Source organism: Rhinoraja longicauda, chromosome 9 (genome assembly GCF_053455715.1).
Source record: "Rhinoraja longicauda isolate Sanriku21f chromosome 9, sRhiLon1.1, whole genome shotgun sequence".
NCBI lineage: Eukaryota > Metazoa > Chordata > Chondrichthyes > Rajiformes > Arhynchobatidae > Rhinoraja > Rhinoraja longicauda.
Window position 1 is genome coordinate 34,115,576 of NC_135961.1, and position 16,765 is coordinate 34,132,340.

Genomic DNA, 16,765 nt, shown 5'->3' on the forward strand with positions numbered 1-16,765 from the left:
TCTGTGGCAATGAATTCCACAGATTCACCACCGTCTGACTAAATAAATTCCTCCTCATCTGCTTTGTCAAGGTATGTTTTTTTATTCTGGGGCTATGACCTTTAGTCCTAGACTCTCCCACTAGTCGAAACATCCTCTCCACATCCATTCTATCCAGGCCTTTCACAATCCCGTAAGTTTCAATGAGGTCCCCCCTCATCCTTTTAAACTCCAGTGAGTACAGGCCCAATGCCTTCAAACCTGGCTGAGTGCTGGCAAACCTGGTGCACACCAAGTTGAATGCAAAACCCATGTGTCATTGCCCATGTGTTTCCAAGGGCATTGAGAGAATTTGCAGATTCGTACTCCCTAATGGCAAAATGTAATAGATGTTCACATTAGAGGCAAAGAGTAATTCAGCATGGAAACAGGCCCCTCAGCCCAACTTGCCCACACCGACCAGCGTGTCCCATCTGCACTAGTCCCCCCAGCCTTTTTACAAATAAAAAGCATTTGCAATTCTAAACAGTAACAATTTCAAATATTAAATTGTATTGCATACAGTATATACTTATCAATGCCAAAGGAATGCATAGGAAGGAACTGCAGATGCTGATTTAAACCGACGATAGGCGCAAAGTGCTGGAGTAACTCAGCGGGACAGGCAGCATCTCTACAGAGAAAGGAATGGGTGACTGAAGAAGGGTCTCAAACCAAAACGTCACCCATCCCTTCTCTCCAGAGATGCTGCCTGTCCCGCTGAGTTACTCCAGCATTTTGTGACTACCAAAGGAATGCATATTAGGGTGTTTTGGCAAGACTGAAGATCATGAGAAATTTTAAAAAAGCACTGATGGTAAAATGTATTCAGATTTCAGTACATTTTAAAAGCTTTCACGTGGTTAATGTATAAGGATATTAAGAGTTAGATAGAGCTCTAGTGGCTAGTGGAATCAAGGGATATGGGGAGAAGACAGGCACAGGTTACTGATTACAGATAATCAGCCATGATCACAATGAATGGCGGTGCTGGCTCGAAGGGCCAAATGGCCTCCTCCTGCACCTATTTTCTGTGTTTTTATGATTGGTAAAGCATGTTGAAAGATTTTAATAAACACTTGGAGATGCCCCTTCATTTTATGCTTTGCAGTTGACCACATTGACACGATGTACAAATTAGTAGGTTGGGATGAAAACTTCACACAGAAAGCTGGTGTTTCTGGTGTTTACCCCTGCTAGATTATTTCGGCCTCGCCTCTGAAGCAATACTAACGATGTCCACGCAACTAAAACAATGGTCTATCTCTGCTGCGCACAGTTTTCATGAGGCTGAGGGGCTGTCATTTGAAATTCCAAACACACACAGCAGAGATCATTGTGGTTTTATTTTCCTTTTTTGCCTTCTGGTTCAAGGTAATTTCACCAAAGTTTGGGTGAAATCTCTGCGGGTGTTACCTGCGCCAAAGCCCTCATGAGCTAACTCGACACATTCCCTGTTTGTGTGATCTAATTGCTGCCAAATATTGCAGTGCTGGCAATGCCAAACGCCCGGCAGATGACGAAAACTTCTAGCTCGGTGCAACATCTTGTTCGCTTCCCTACTTTTACGGGTTCCTTGTTCAACCTGACCCTTCGGAAACTTTGTGTAAATATCCAAATGCAAAACGCAGGAAGACCTGTTTAAAAAGACACTTGCGCATAGCGTGTCTAGTCCCAGGTTGTGGATACCCGCGCTTTACAACTCCCTGCTGTCCAATCCTCGATTTTAAATCTTGAATTATAAATCAGAGAATGTAAATTGCACTCTTTTTTGATGATTGTGCATTTTTTTGCAACGCGAGCAGTATTTAGATTGGACGCGTAAAACACAACGGCGGTTCTGCACTCCCCAATACATGTTCTGCGGAAATTAACTGCATCAACGAGCAAAGGAGACCAAACATTAAATGGATCGGTCGTTACAATTGGTTTGTAAGACAGATGTTTGCAGTAAGGGAAGGAGGAGGGGGAAGGGGGGGGGGGACGAGGCAACTGCATTGCTTTTCAACTGGGCAATCGTGGGTAGAGACGGTGACTGTGTGTGTGTGTCTTCTGCAACATGAAACATGCTCGTTCGAGCAGAACTGAGAAGCAACGGTTTACCTCTGTGCTTCTGACACAACCCAGACCACCGCAGGCATTCCCTGACTGGTTTCTGGAATTACGACATTCCCACCAACTCTTGCACTAGTATGTGTGTGTGTGTGTGTGTGTGTGTGCATCGAGGGACAGTTAAAATAATACACCAACACTAAACTCCTGCCATTGACAAAAATCAAATTAGACACATTGGCTTCTGGTCACATATGATCCGCACAACGGGACATTAAAGGTGTCTTCAGCAGGGAAAGGACACTTCAATTAAGCTCCTTTTATTTGGTCACCCCAAACATTTTTTTTTTCCTCTACAAAAAAAAATGGAGCGGACAGTAAGAAATAGCCGAGGAAATTATTTGAATGTGAAATCACTGCAAACAGAGCGAACAGCGTGCATTTGGCGTCAGCGCATCAGCAAGTGCAGTACAACACTAATACCATTGATTCAAATGCGGCTAATATAAATCCAAGGCAGGAGGAGGGGTGTAGGGTGGGATTATTTAATGCACGAATAAAGGGTCTGGGGGGGGGATGAAATTAATGATCAACTGGGTTACTTACAGTCCGCAAGAACTGGATTTCGTCCTCTCCCTCCCCCGCCTCAGCCATGGCTGCAGAGAGTGGGGATCCGGAGGCAGGTTGCAGGAGCCCGTCCCCTCGGTTACACACACGGGCTCCTTCCTTCTCAAGCGCAGAGCTGCAAATGCTCTCTCTCCGCGCGCCCCCTCCCGCTCCGGGGATCGCCCACTCTGCGCGTGCACGTCCACTCTGCGCGTGCGCGCGCGCATAAATACCCCCTCCTCTCCCCCCTCTCCCCCCTGCCCCTCCCTCTCCACCCCTCTCCCCCTCCTCTACCCCCCCTCTCCCACCCCTCTCTCTCTCCACCCCCCCCTCTCTCCCCCTCTCCCCCCTGTCCACCCCCTCTCTCCACCCCCTCTCTCCACCCCCTCTCCCCTCTCTGCCCCTCCCTCTCCCCCCCCTCTCCCCCTCTGCCCCTCCCTCTCCCCCTCTCTCTCCCCCTCTCCCCCCTGTCCACCCCCTCTCTCTCCCCTCCCTCCCCTGTCCACCACCATCTCTCTCCACCCCCATCTCTCTCCACCCCCCTCCCCCCACCTCTCTCCCCCTCAACCCCCCTCTCTTCACCCCCTCTCTCTTCACTTCCCTCTCTCTTCACCCCCTCCCTATCCCCCCCTCTCTGTCCACCCCACTTTCTCTCCACTCCCTCTCTCCCCACCCCCTCTCTCTCCACCCCCTCTCTCCCACCCCTCTCCCCCTCTCTCCACCCCCATCTCTCTCCACCCCCTCTCTCTCCCCCACTTCCACCATATCTCCACTCTCTCCCCCTCTTCCCCATCCCCCCACCACCTCTCATTCCCCTCTTCCCTTCCCTAATTCTAATCTTCTAACCCACCTCTCTAACTCCAGGTCCCTCAGGTCGGCCGACTTGGGGCTACTCACTATCCCGCGGTCTAGGCTTAAGCTCAGGGGTGACCGCGCTTTTGTGGTTGCAGCTCCTAGACTGTGGAACAGCATCCCTCTCCCCATCAGAACTGCCCCCTCCATCGACTCCTTTAAGTCCAGGCTCAAAACCTATTTCTACTCCCTAGCGTTTGAGGCTCATTGAGGAGGCGCTGTGAACTGTTTGCGTGCTACTGTATGTTTCTTTTTTTTTTCCCCATTGGAACCTAATCAGATGTACAGCACTTTGGTCAACGTGGGTTGTTTTTAAATGTGCTATACAAATAAAATTGACTTGACTTGACTTGACTTCCCACTCTCCAAAACTTCCTCCCCTTTCAACCCTCCCACCTCCTCTGTCTCTCTCACTATTTTTTTGTTTTGTCGCAATGTAAAGCGGAATGGTGCAAGTACTGTGCCGCTCGGAAGAACTGAACTGTGGAGTGGAGAGACCTGCAGCGCAGGTAGGTAGATCTACTTGTGAACCACCACAAGCCGTGACATTGAATCATGGCATAAGCACACACACACACACACACACAATGTGCTGGAGTAACTCAGCAGGTCGGACAGCACCTCCAGAGATGTTGCCTGACCCGCTGAGTTACTCCAACACTATGTTTATTTTTGTTAAACCAAAGATAGACACAAAGTGCTGGAGTAACTCAGCAGGTCAGGCAGCATCTCTGTGGAAAAAGGATGGGCGACTTTTCAGTTCAGTTTGAAGTGTTCTGACCCGAAACGTCACGTATCCTTTTTCTCCAGAGATGCTACCTAACCCACTGAGTTACTCCAGCACTTTAAGCCTATTTGCGGATCCATGTTTATCCATTGAATCTTGGCATCATGTTCAGTACAGACATTGTAGGCTGAAGGGCTTGTTCCTGTGCTGCACTTTATGTACACACAAGGAACTGCAGATGCTGGAATCTTGCGTAGAGCATGATTTAATCTGATTGAAGATGGGTTCCGACCAGAAACATCGCCTACCCATGTTCTCCAGAGATGCTTCCTGACCCGTTGAATTACTCCAGCACTTTCTGTACTGTTCTATGTTCTACGAATAACATGCCCTTGTTAGAGGGGTGAAAGGGGGCTGGAGGGGAGGGATGTGGAGTTAATATTGCAACTAAATAGTTTAATTTAGTTTAGAGATACAGCGTGGAAACAGGCCCTTCGGCCCACCGAGTCCGGACCGAACAGTGATCACCCATACACTATTTCTCTGGTACACACGTGATAATTTACAGAAGCTAATTAATCTACACGTCTTTGGAATGTGGGAGGAAACCGGGGGAAACGCACATGGTCACAGGGAAACTCCATAGAGACAGGTCCCGAGGTCAGGATCGAAACCGGAGCTGGCATTGTAAGGCAGCAGCTCTACTGCTGCACCATTGTGTCACCCCAAATCGATCGATCTGAATATCTGAATCTCCTGCACTTCGGAGTAGAGAATTCCAAGATTCTATTTCCCTCCAATTTGAGATATTGCTCCACAATTCAGCCTTAAATGGTGATTTACTTATTCTGACACTGATCCCTGGTTTCTGAAGAATGTTCCAGAACACAATCGTCACCAATCTATTCCTTCCACAGATGCTACCTGACTCGCTGAGTTACTGTAGGAAGGAACAGCAGGTTCATACCAAAGATAGACACAAAATGCTGGAGTGACTCAACGGGTCAGAGATCATCGCTGGAGAAAAAGAATAGGTGAACAGAGTCTGAAGATGAGTACTGACCCAAAGAGTCACCTTTTCCTTTTCTCTTGATATTGCCTGACCCACTGAGTTGCTCCAGCACTTTGTGTTTTGCTCAAGATTTCAGTATCTGAAGTTCCTTGTGTAAATTCTGTAAAGTGTAGGAAGGAAATGCAGATGCTGGTTTTCACCAAAGATAGTCACAAAATGCTGGAGTGCCTGAGTTACTCCAGCATTTTGTGTCTATCTAAGAATTCTGTAAAACATCAATGAGATTGTCTCTGATCCTTTTTAAACTGCAGAATATACCCAATTTCTCATCATATGGCAAATCCACCATCTCTGGAAGTAATCCAGTGAATCTGCACTGCACTGCATCCTTGGCAAAACTATACACTATTCTCCAGGTCTGTCCCTGAATACAGCCAACCCCCGTGTTACAGCAATTCGGGGTAAAGGAAATTCTCCCTTACGAAATTCATAAATCACTACCAAGAAATCTCAGACACGGAATAAATATTCCCTCTCATGGAATTTATGGGTCAATTTTTATTTTATAGTTCACATTTCTTGATGCATACGCAATCAATCAATGCGTTTGGGAAAACAGTCCATTGCAGTGGAGGCCTGATGTTGCAAGTAATTCACATTAATGCAAATCTTTCCTTTTCGTTCTGTAACACTTTGTTAAAACAGCTTTGATAAAACAAACACTCATTACAGCAGTGAGAGAAATGTCTGGACATTTTGTGTTGGGTGCACATTAACCACTTCATGCTACCTTAGCAAGGCCACCATCATAATCAGGGATAGGTCTCACCTCTTCTCTCCTCTCCCATCAGGCCAGATGTACAAAAGTTTGAAAACGCACACCTCCAGATTCAGGGACAGTTTCTTCCCAGCTGCTATCAGGCAACTGAACCATCCTATCACCAACTAGAGAGCAGTCCCGACCTTCCTCATTGAAGACCCTTGGACTATCTTTAATCGGACTTTACCAGACTTTATCTTGAACTAAACATTATTCCCTTTATCATGTATCTATCTGTACACTGTGGATGACATGATTGTAATCATGTAACAAAAAAGCTTTTCACTGTACCTCAGTACAGGTGAGCACAAACTAAACTAATCTACATTCAATGTATATTTGTCCAGGAAAATGCAAACTAAATTAATGTACATTTTAACTACGTATTAGAAAAGCCTACCTCTTTATTATCATTCATATTTATCATAAAATTCTTGAGAATGTGTCCATAATTTATGAATGTTTGAAAAAGAAAATCCATGTCTTTGCCTACAATGTCCAGGGAAAGCTCAACTGAATTAATTTGAATTTTAACTATATATTAGAAAGCCTATCCCTTTATTCTTATTCACAAGAATCAAAACATTCTTGGGGACTTGTGTCTGCACTATAAGACAATGACCTTTGGGTTTACTGTATTCACAAGTTTTTATGCTTAAACTTTGCTGACACAATCCTTTGTACATAGTTTCACAGGTCACATGGATCCTTGTTGGACTGGTCTTGTGTACCTCCTAGTGGCTGCTTGGAATGTGGCATAACCAACTGGGAGCAGCTGACCTAATGAGTACATAAGAGGACACCAGAAAGTATTGTGGGAATTAAAATAAGGCAGGAAAGACAATGGTTCAATGACTGGACAAAGGACAATGACTTTGGACTTTGAATAATGGCGCCAATAATGGCGACGCCAGCATGCGTATTTCACTGTGTTGTTGCATTATGTGACAAATAAACCACTATTGCATGGTTCAATGGTTTTTTTATTGTCACGTTGCATATATATCAGTGCAATTGTTGCCATACATAAAGACAATCCCCAATTAAGTACCCCATGCATGGAACCCACTGTGTCCACATGCAATAGTCACCAAATTTCCGTGCCATTTTACACAGTCCAAGCTGCAGCTGACCATAAAGGCCTGTTGCAGTCATCACCTCATTCAGGAAGCGCCTCCTGCAGCCGACCTTGCATGCGCAGAAGGCTAGACCCCCCTCCCCCCGTTCTCCTTTGTCCAGCGTCCACCAGTGTCACTGACACTCTCATCCTTCCAATTCCAGGTCTTCGGGGCCGAGCTGGAGATGAGATTTAGACCCATTGTCACCGTGAGTGCACTAGTTCAATTATCTCACCTTTAGTGTCTCAGTCTTGGTCTTAACTTCTGATCAAGACCAACCATTTTGCTGATTGAATTGATTGAAAGATACACAACATGGAAACGGGAGTTTCGGCCCACCGGGTCAACACCACCCATCGATCACTTGTTCACAATAGTTGTGCGTTATCCCACTTTTGTATCCACTCCCTACAGACTAGGGGCGATTTACAGATGTCAATTAACCTACAAACCCGCACGTCTTTGGGATGTGGGAGGAAACCAGAGCACCTGGAGGAAACTCACGGGGGAGGGGGGTGTCACAGGGAGAACGTGCAAACTCCACACAGTGAGGTTAGGATTGAACTCGGGTGTCTGGTACTGTGAGGCAGCAGCTTTACTAGCTGCGCCATTGTGCCACAGTTGTTGTAATAATAGTCTTAAAGGACAAGTTGCTATCACATTTGTCCTGATTTAAGAACAAAACAGAAAGTGCTGGAGGATCTCAGCTGGTCAGGCACATCTGGAGGCAATAGACAGGTGATGATTCAGGTTGGGACTCTTCTTAAAACTGATGAAGGGTCCTGAAGGAATGGACAAGCTTCAGTTCAGGTCAGTGCCCCTCTTCAGCCAAATGTTAGAAGACCTAAATTCAATCATTTTTTTTAAATCTGTAAAAATTGACATGTATTCATAATTCATCAAAGCCACCCAATTGCCATAAAATTCTATCCAATTCGCTAATATACATTCTGGACCAAAAATTACCCTTTTTGTATAAACAAGGAACTGCAGATGCTGTAGGTATTTTTTGCAAAAAAGACACAAATGCTGGAGTAACTCAGCAGGTCAGACAGCATCTCTGGAGAGCATGGATAGGTGACATTTTGGGTCAGGAGTCTGAAGGTGGATGCCGACCTGAAATGTCATCTATCCATGTTCTCCAAAGATGCTGCTTGACCCGCTGAGTTACACAAGCACGTTGTCTTTTTTTTAAATCTGCCATTTTTGCCTGGTGTTTGACCTACATGTAATTCCACACCTACTACAATTCGATGAATTTTAACCACCCTCTGAAATTCAACACAGTTTAGGTGTTGATGGACAGGTAATACAAGCTGACTTAACCACTGACACCCACTTTCTATGAATTAATGGTACAAATATATAATTTTCTTCCTGGGAGTTTGCTGTACACAAATTGGCTTCTTAACAGCGCCCACATATTAAAAGTGTATAATTGGCTATAAAATGCTTTTCAATGTCCTGGATGGAATGTAGGGGATCCTACATAAACTCGTCTTCACCTTTCTCTCTATATTCACAGTTATAAACTCAATTTTACCCATATATGGCCCTTAGTATTTCTTACCAATGAACCCTTTGGTTCTCTATTTCTTATTGCTTCAGCTTTATCTGTTTGGTACGCTTCATTCTCCAGCACAGGTCACTAGATAACCTTAGTATTGTAAATATAGTCTGCAGCTACGCACAATGACGTCAGACTGTGGACAAATCTCTACTTGTATGGCTTTGAGCTTGGGTTTGTGAACATTCCAGCTCAAAAACACCACTGATTGAAAGCAGCAATCAGATTATCCTAATTCTGATGCAGATTTTCCGGCACCCCTGGTTCCAGAGCCTTTTTGGGTTATCCATTTTAGAAAAACATGGAAAATATAGAAAATAGGTGCAGGAGTAGGCCATTCAGCCCTTTGAGCCAGCAGAGCCGTTCAATATGATCATGGCTGATCATCCAAAATCAGTACCCCATTCCTGCTTTTTCCCTATATCCCTTGATTCCATTAGCCCGAAGAGCTAAATCTAACTCTCTCTTGAAAACATCCAGTGAATTGGCCTCCACTGCCTTGTGTGGCAGAGAATTCCACAGATTCACAATTCTCTGGGTGAAAAAAAAATCCTCATCTCAGTTCTAAATGGCCTACCGCTTACTCTTAAACTGTGACCCTGGTTCTGGACTCCCCCAACATGGGGAACATTTTTCCTGCATCTAGCCGGTCCAATCCGTTAAGAATTTTATGTTTCTATAAGATCCCCTCCCATCCTTCTAAATTCCAGTGAATACAAGCCCAGTCGACCTATTCTTTCATGTCAGTCCTGCCATCCCAGGAATTAACCTGGTGAACCTACGCTACACTCCTTCAGAGGTCACGGCCTCTGAGAGGAGCCAACAGTACTAGAATGGTTCGCCTAGGCAGCCGAGGAACTGAGATACCGGGCCGCAAAGTCGGCCTCATAAGTCGGCCATGGGAACGGATCTGCTAGTTCCAGAGCCCCGGCCGCAGGGAGCAAATGCGACCCGTCGATCGCCGTGTAAGTCCTGATGAGGTCGAGATCGACCGCCTCACCCGGCCTCGACGCTACATTTCCGGGGGGACTTCTGGGGGTTGAGATTTCAAGTGTGCTCTTGTAATTTTGTCCGGATAAAAAAATACACCTATTGCCGGAAAATTGGTGGAGGACCTGTATCAGCTCATACCAACAAATAGTTAACAGGTCTTTATGAAACAAAGAATTGCAGATTTTCAGATGTCCAAAAAATAATTCTGGATATCCTGAGTTCGTGAGATGTTCTGTAATTATTTTTACCATCATGACACAAATGGTTCAATGGTGCTTATTGTCACATGTGCAAACGCACAGTGAAATTCTTTTCTTCCAAACAGTCCAGTAGAGTATTGCCGTACCTAAGTACAATCCCCTGATTACCCCCAAAGAGTACAGAAATAGTGTCCGCCATTTTTAAAGTCCAGTCTGCACTCTAATTCTTGTAAGCAGTGCCCAATCCAGGTAAGTCCCGGCTGTTGCCTAGTCTCCAGCAGTCCCCTTCTTTGGATGTGTTGATTGACCTGCAAACCTACATCCCTCTCCTCACCCTCAGAATGTAATCAATGGACTTCCTCTACAGGGAAGCAGAAAAGACTGATTGGCCAACACAAGAACCTGCAGATACTGGAACCTTGAGCAAAACACAAAGTGCCAGGGTAGCTCAGAGGGTCAGGTAACATCAGTGGAGGAAATGGGCGACGTTTAGAGTCGGGACCCTTCTTCACACTGATTGGTAGAGTAGCTGCCTTACAACGCCAGAGACCTGGGTTCGATCCTGACTATGGGTGCTGTCTGTACGGAGTTTATGCATTCTCCCTGTGACCGTGTGGGTTTTCTTCAGGTGCTCGGTTTCCTCCCACACTCCAAAGATGTACAGGTTTGTAGGTTAATTGGCTTCGGTAAAGATTGTAAATTGTCCCTTGGTGTGTAGAATAGTTTTAGCGTGCGGGGATCACTGGTTGGCGCAGACATGGTGGGCCGAAGGGCTTTTTTTCTGCGTTGTATCTCTAAACTAAACTAAACTGGAAAATCTTCCACAATGAAAGGCTATTGACCTGAAATGTTAACATCATTTTGTCTCCACGATTGTGACATAACCAGCTGCACATTTCTAGCTTTTCTTCTCCCCACCCCAGCAATCAGTCTGAAGAAGGGCCCCAAGCCGAAGAGTCACCTGTCCATGTTCTCCAGGGATGCTGCCTGACCCGCTGAGTTACTCCAGCACTTTGTGTCCTTCCCTGGTAAATTCAGCATCTGCAGCTCCTTGTTTCTGTATATTCCTTCTGTTTTCTGGTCCAGGTAGAAACATGTTGTCTTTTCTTCAAAACCTCTGCCTCATCTGTCAGAGCGCTGTAAAACCTCCACCTTTAAATATTATTATTATCAACTACTCTAAATTCAGCAGCCACAGTGTATTTTCTATCATCTGATGATGATCTCCATTCCTCTCCGGGTAGTGACATTTTTTAGATTAGTTTTTCCAGTCCTTAGGAACAAACAAAGTTCTACTCCTTCTAAGAATAATATCGTAGCAACACTGATAAACTCAACAGAGAAATGTAACAATCAATGTTAATTGGTTTATTTATCTGTCAGCTTTTGTTTTCTACATTATTTAATTTAAATTGGATTGATCATTGTTTACCTTATAACATGTCACAAATATGTTGTCAGGTGACATAGTTGTTTTTTTGTACAACTGATTTACTCTTTATCTCTTCTTCCATTCCTTCCCATCAACAATGGGGTCTATGAACTGTCCATTGCAAGACAATTGTCTAACGCACTCAAGTCAAAGAACTGAACAACAATGTCAAAACCTTTGTCATTGGTGGTCCTCATCAGGCTACCAGGACATAAGGCCATAAGACATAGGAGCAGAATTACACCATTCAACTCATCAAGTCTTCTCCGCCATTCAATCATGCCTGATCTATTTCTCCACCTCAATCCCATTCTCCTGCCTTCTTCCGTAACCGTTATGGTTCTACACTCTCCCATTACTGGAAACACAATTTCCCATCCAAAGGTTTTCACTGTACTTCGTACACGTGGCAATAAATTCAACTAAACTCTATCTAGGTCTTCCATTATCCAGTAGGTTTCAATGAGATCCTCCCCCCCCCCCCCCCCCCCCCTCATCCTTCTAAGCTCCAGTGAGTACAGGCCCTGAGCCTTCAAACACTCTTCATACGTTAACCTAATTATTCCCGGGATCATTCTCGGAAACCTCAAGTGGTGAGGATCAAGAGTATTTTATTGTCATATGTCCCGAAACGGAACAATTAGATTCTTACTTGCAGCAGCACAATAGATATGTAAACATGGTATTCTGTAAAACTCATAATAACAAAAAAATGTTTTAGTATATATTGAGCCAGAAACCAAACCATGGGAATTTCTAAAACAGTTGGACAGCAGTATTAATGTGTGGGGATCGCTGGTCGGCATTGAATCGGTGGGCTGAAGGACCTGTTTCCACGCTGTATCTCTAAACTAAACTAAACTGGGAAAACAGAATTCCCCACAGCATTTGAAAGACCTTCTCTTTTCACCCAACATGTGTCAATTTTACCAAGGTAATGAAACTGATTTTTCTCCAACAGATGGTTGGATTAAGTCATAATTTCACTGAGTGCAAAAGCAAACTTGCCTTCTTGCCAAGACTCTGCAGATGCATTCCATGTAGTTACCCATTATGGCCTTAGTCTCCAAGGAGATAGCAAAGGATAGAGGATCAATCATCACAATTGCTGCAAAATAGTGTAGATAATTGTGTTTTTCATGTTTGTTGCATAAGGACAATTTCAGCAGCTCCTGCTTTCAGTCAATGGTTGACCCACGACCTGGAATACATTCTGCACTCAGTCTTCTTTTCAATTACCGGGATAACAGGTGAATTTATTCACTGAGATATCACTCTGTTCCCTACCTAGTTGCCGCAGCACAAATTGCCTTCTTGTAAAATCTACATTGAACATAAAACATACATAGAACATAGAGAAGTACAGGACAGAGGGCGGCACGGTGACACAGCAGTAGATTTGCTGCCTTACAGGTTCAATCCGGACTACCACCGCTGTCGGTACAGAGTTTGGACTGTACATCCTCCCTGGGACCGCGTGGGTTTTCTCCGCGTGGGTGCTCCAGTTTCCTGCCACACTCTAATACGTACAGGTTTGTAGGTTAATTAGCTTCGGTAAAAATTATAAATTGTCCCGAGTGTGTAGGATAGTGCTAGTGTACGGAAGTGATTGCTGGTCGGCGCGGACTCGGTGGCCCGAACGGCCTGTTTGCAAGTTGTAACTCTAAACAAAACTAAATACAGGAACAGGTCCTTCTGCCCGCAATGTCTGTGGGCAAAACATGATGCCAAGTTAAATGAATCCCCTCCGCCTGCACGTAATCCATACACCTCCATTCCCTGCATATCCATATGCCTAGAAGGCTCTAAAAGCCTCTTAAATCCAACACTCGTATCTGTTTCCACTACAACCCCATACAATGTGTTACTGCCTTTCCAACAGCGCTGCACTCACTCAGTACTGTTCCTCCCACAGTGCACCACTCCCTCACTACTCCAACAATGCACCACTCCCTCACTGCTGCTTCTCTCACAGTGCTCCACTCCCCCACTGCTGCCTCTCCCACAGTGCACCACTCCCCCACTGCTGCCTCTCACACAGTCCACCACTCCCTCACTACTTCTCCAACAACGATGCCCTCCCTCAGTCCTGTTTCTCTCCAATAGTGCAGCACCTTTTCCAGGCAGCTCCTCTGGCAGTACCACACCAGCATTTGAACAGCATTTTGAAATCCTACAAAAAACAGATGTACATTTTCAGCACAGAGACGCAGCGATAAAGTTGCTGCCTTACAGTGCCAGAGATCCGGGTTCAATCCTGACTACAGGTGTTGGTTGCACAGAGTTTGTATGTTCCCCCTGTGACTGCGTGAGTTTTCTCCGGGTGCTCCGGTTCCCTTCCATGCTCCGAAGACGTGCAGGTTTGTAAGTTAATTGGTTTCTGTAAAAATTGTCCCGAGTGTGTCGGATAGAACTAGTGTATGGGTGATCGCCAGTTAGTGCGGACTCGGTGGGCTGAAGGGCCTGTTTCCAAGCTGTCTCCTTAAGCTAAACTAAAAGATAGGATTAACAGGGCAGCACCGATTATATGTTAGAAATCCAGGTGAACACTGCAGTATTTCTGGGGGATGTCTAGCTAGTGGATCTTTCAGAGTAATTTTCCAAGTGGCAGAGCACATCAGTAAGTGAAACCCCAGCTGACCTGAACAACCTTGACAACTCAAGCCCAGGAAGTCTCTGGGGGATGTGACTGACAACATCCCTTACCGCACGGAGGAAGATGGCCATTGAAGGCAGATTAACTCAGCCGACTGTGAGAAGTAGCAAATCTATCATCTAACTACATTGCAGCCTGTGATAAGTATTGATCACCACATAGAAACAAGGAATTGCAGGAGCTGGATTACATTAAAAAAAGACACAAAGAACTAGCGTTACTCAGCGGGTCAGGCAGCACCAATGGAAAACACGGTGACGTTAAGGGTCGGGTTCTTTCTTCCTCGAACCCCCCTACAATCAGCTCACAACAAACGCCGGCAGAGGACGTTGAGAAAAAAGAGGGAGCCGGAGGTGGGGTGGGGATGGAGGGCGCCGAAAATGAAGAGGGACCGACATGACTCTCACGAGTACTTTTGTCACTTTGTTGGCACCGGAAACGTGGCGACTCTTTGTGTACTATTTGTATTGTATGCAAAAACAAAGAATTTCACTGTACCTAAGTACATGGGACAATAGAGACTCCAACCACGGGAGCCTGTGGACTTAACATCGTGGAGCTCGCGGTCGCTTGGTTAGGGATCGACTTTGGGAGCTCCAACCGCAGGAGCTTCGACCGTCCCGATCGCGGGAGCTTCGTCCGCTGGCTGCGGGAGCTTCGATAGTCCCGACTGCGGATGGTTCGACTGCCCCAACTGCGGGAGAAAAGGAAGGAAGAAGATAATACGTTATTGCCTTCCATCACAGTGCGCTGTGGTGGATGCTTATGTTAATTTTTATGTCGTTGTGTGTCTTGTTGCTTTTTTGGTACAAATCAAATTCCTTGTATGTTTTCTACATACTTGGCTAATAAATTAAGTACAATTACAATAAATTAATTACAATCAATTACAATTGAATCAGTCTGGAGAAGGGTCCCGACCTGAAACCTCAGCTATCCACATTCTCCAGAGATGCTGCCTGACCCGTTACTCCAACATTTTGTGTCTTTTGTTGATCACCATAAACCTGGCCTTCATTTCCCTTAGCCAACACCCTTACTCCTTCAATGAGGCATTGATCATTCTTTGTTATTCAAAGGGTTATATTGGGGAGAGGATAGAGAAGTTAAAGGTGCTATTCCTAAATACTGCCATTAAAATCCCTTTCTCTTTTACATTTTTGGATGTGGTCTGTGGGGGATCTCTCTTTTTATGTGAAGCATTTCACATCCATCAGCAATGTATCCCCCACTCTCCACTTGGTCTTTCCGTTCCTCTCAGTGTGGATGGTGTTCTGTGATCCCTGCTAAAAGGGAAGGAGTGGTCAGAATGATTGTTCAGGGTAGATAGCGGCAGTCAAATCATTTTACTCTCCTACTATGATTTACGGTTCAGATATTTAATATATCTCACCACAAGGCCGTGCATAAAAAGACTTACTCTCAAGTAAGGCACAGCGGAGTAGCAGTAGAGTTACTGCCTCACAGCGCCAGTGACCTGGATTCGATCCTGAATGTGGGTGATGCCTGTATGGAGTTTGTACATGGGTTTTCTCCAGGTGCCCCGGTTTTCTCCCACATTCCAAAGACTTGCAGGTTTGTAAGTTAATAGGCTTCTGTAAATTGTCGCTGGTGTGTAGTATAGAACAAGTCTCTGGGTGATCACTGGTCGGCGTTGACTTGAAGGGACGAAGGGCCTGTTTCTATGCTGTTTCTCTAAAGCTAAAACTAATTAAGTACCCTCTGTTGACCCAGTGCTGACAATGGGGCTGAACTCTCAAACCTTACTAAACAGTAATTTATTAACAAGTAACTGGTTACAAGATGTAGTGATTAAATGGTTTCTTGATTAATTTTGGATGCTTCAGTGAGGCCTGTTTGGTAACAAATATATCACTTTAATATTCAGTTTGTAAATATATTCTCCACCATCTGGAATGTGAGAGGCTGGGAGTTGACTTTAAAGAGGTTCATAAAGTTAAGAGGGGCACAGATGTGAGAGGTAGTTAGAATCTTTCTCCCAGGGCAAGAAAGTGAGGAACTAGATGACACAGCTTTAAGACGTGTGAGGAGAAACTTAAAGGAGATCTGAGGGATGAGTATTTTGCACAGAGAGTGGCGAATATTTGGAACAAACTACCACAAGGACCAAGGAATTTGTAGGTTAACCTGTGATGAGCATTTGTCGGCACTGGGCCTGTGCTCGCTGGAGTTTAGAAGAATGAGGGGGTCATTGAAAGGCTTGGATAGAGTGGATGTGGAGGATGTTTCCACTAGTGGGAGAGTCTAGGACAAGAGGTCATAGTCTCAGAATTAAAGGACGTTCTTTTAGGAAGGAGATGAGGGGAAATTTATTTAGTCAGAGGGTGGTGAATCTGTGGAATACTTTGCCGCAGAAGGCTGTGGAGTCCGTCAGTGGATATTTTTAAGGCAGAGATAGATAGATTCCTGATTAGAACATGTGTCAGAGATTATGGGGAGAATGCAGGGGAATGGGGTTAGGAGGGATAGATCAGCCATGATTGAATAGTGGAGTAGACTTCATGAGCCGAATGGCCTAATTCTACTCCAATCACTTATGACCTTATGTGACGATAGAAACCATTACAACATTTTTAAGGCATTTGGACAGGTACTTGAATATGAAAGGTTACCAAGTAAATTGGCCTAATACAGGCAAATGGGATGAGGCATCATGGTCGGCATAGGTCAAGGGACAAAATGGTCTGTTTC

At 45.1% G+C, this 16,765-nt stretch overlaps 1 protein-coding gene across 1 annotated transcript in view; it reads right to left on the minus strand.

The window, feature by feature from the left end:
• ryr2a (ryanodine receptor 2a (cardiac)) overlaps positions 1–2,795 on the minus strand; it is a 423,773-nt gene extending 420,978 nt beyond the window's left edge. Inside the window, exon 1 of the mRNA XM_078405073.1 lies at positions 2,677–2,795. Coding sequence (XP_078261199.1) covers positions 2,677–2,724 — 48 coding nt within the window. The 5' untranslated portion in view covers positions 2,725–2,795. The remainder of the gene's footprint in view (positions 1–2,676) is intronic.
• Positions 2,796–16,765: the final 13,970 nt, after the last annotated feature.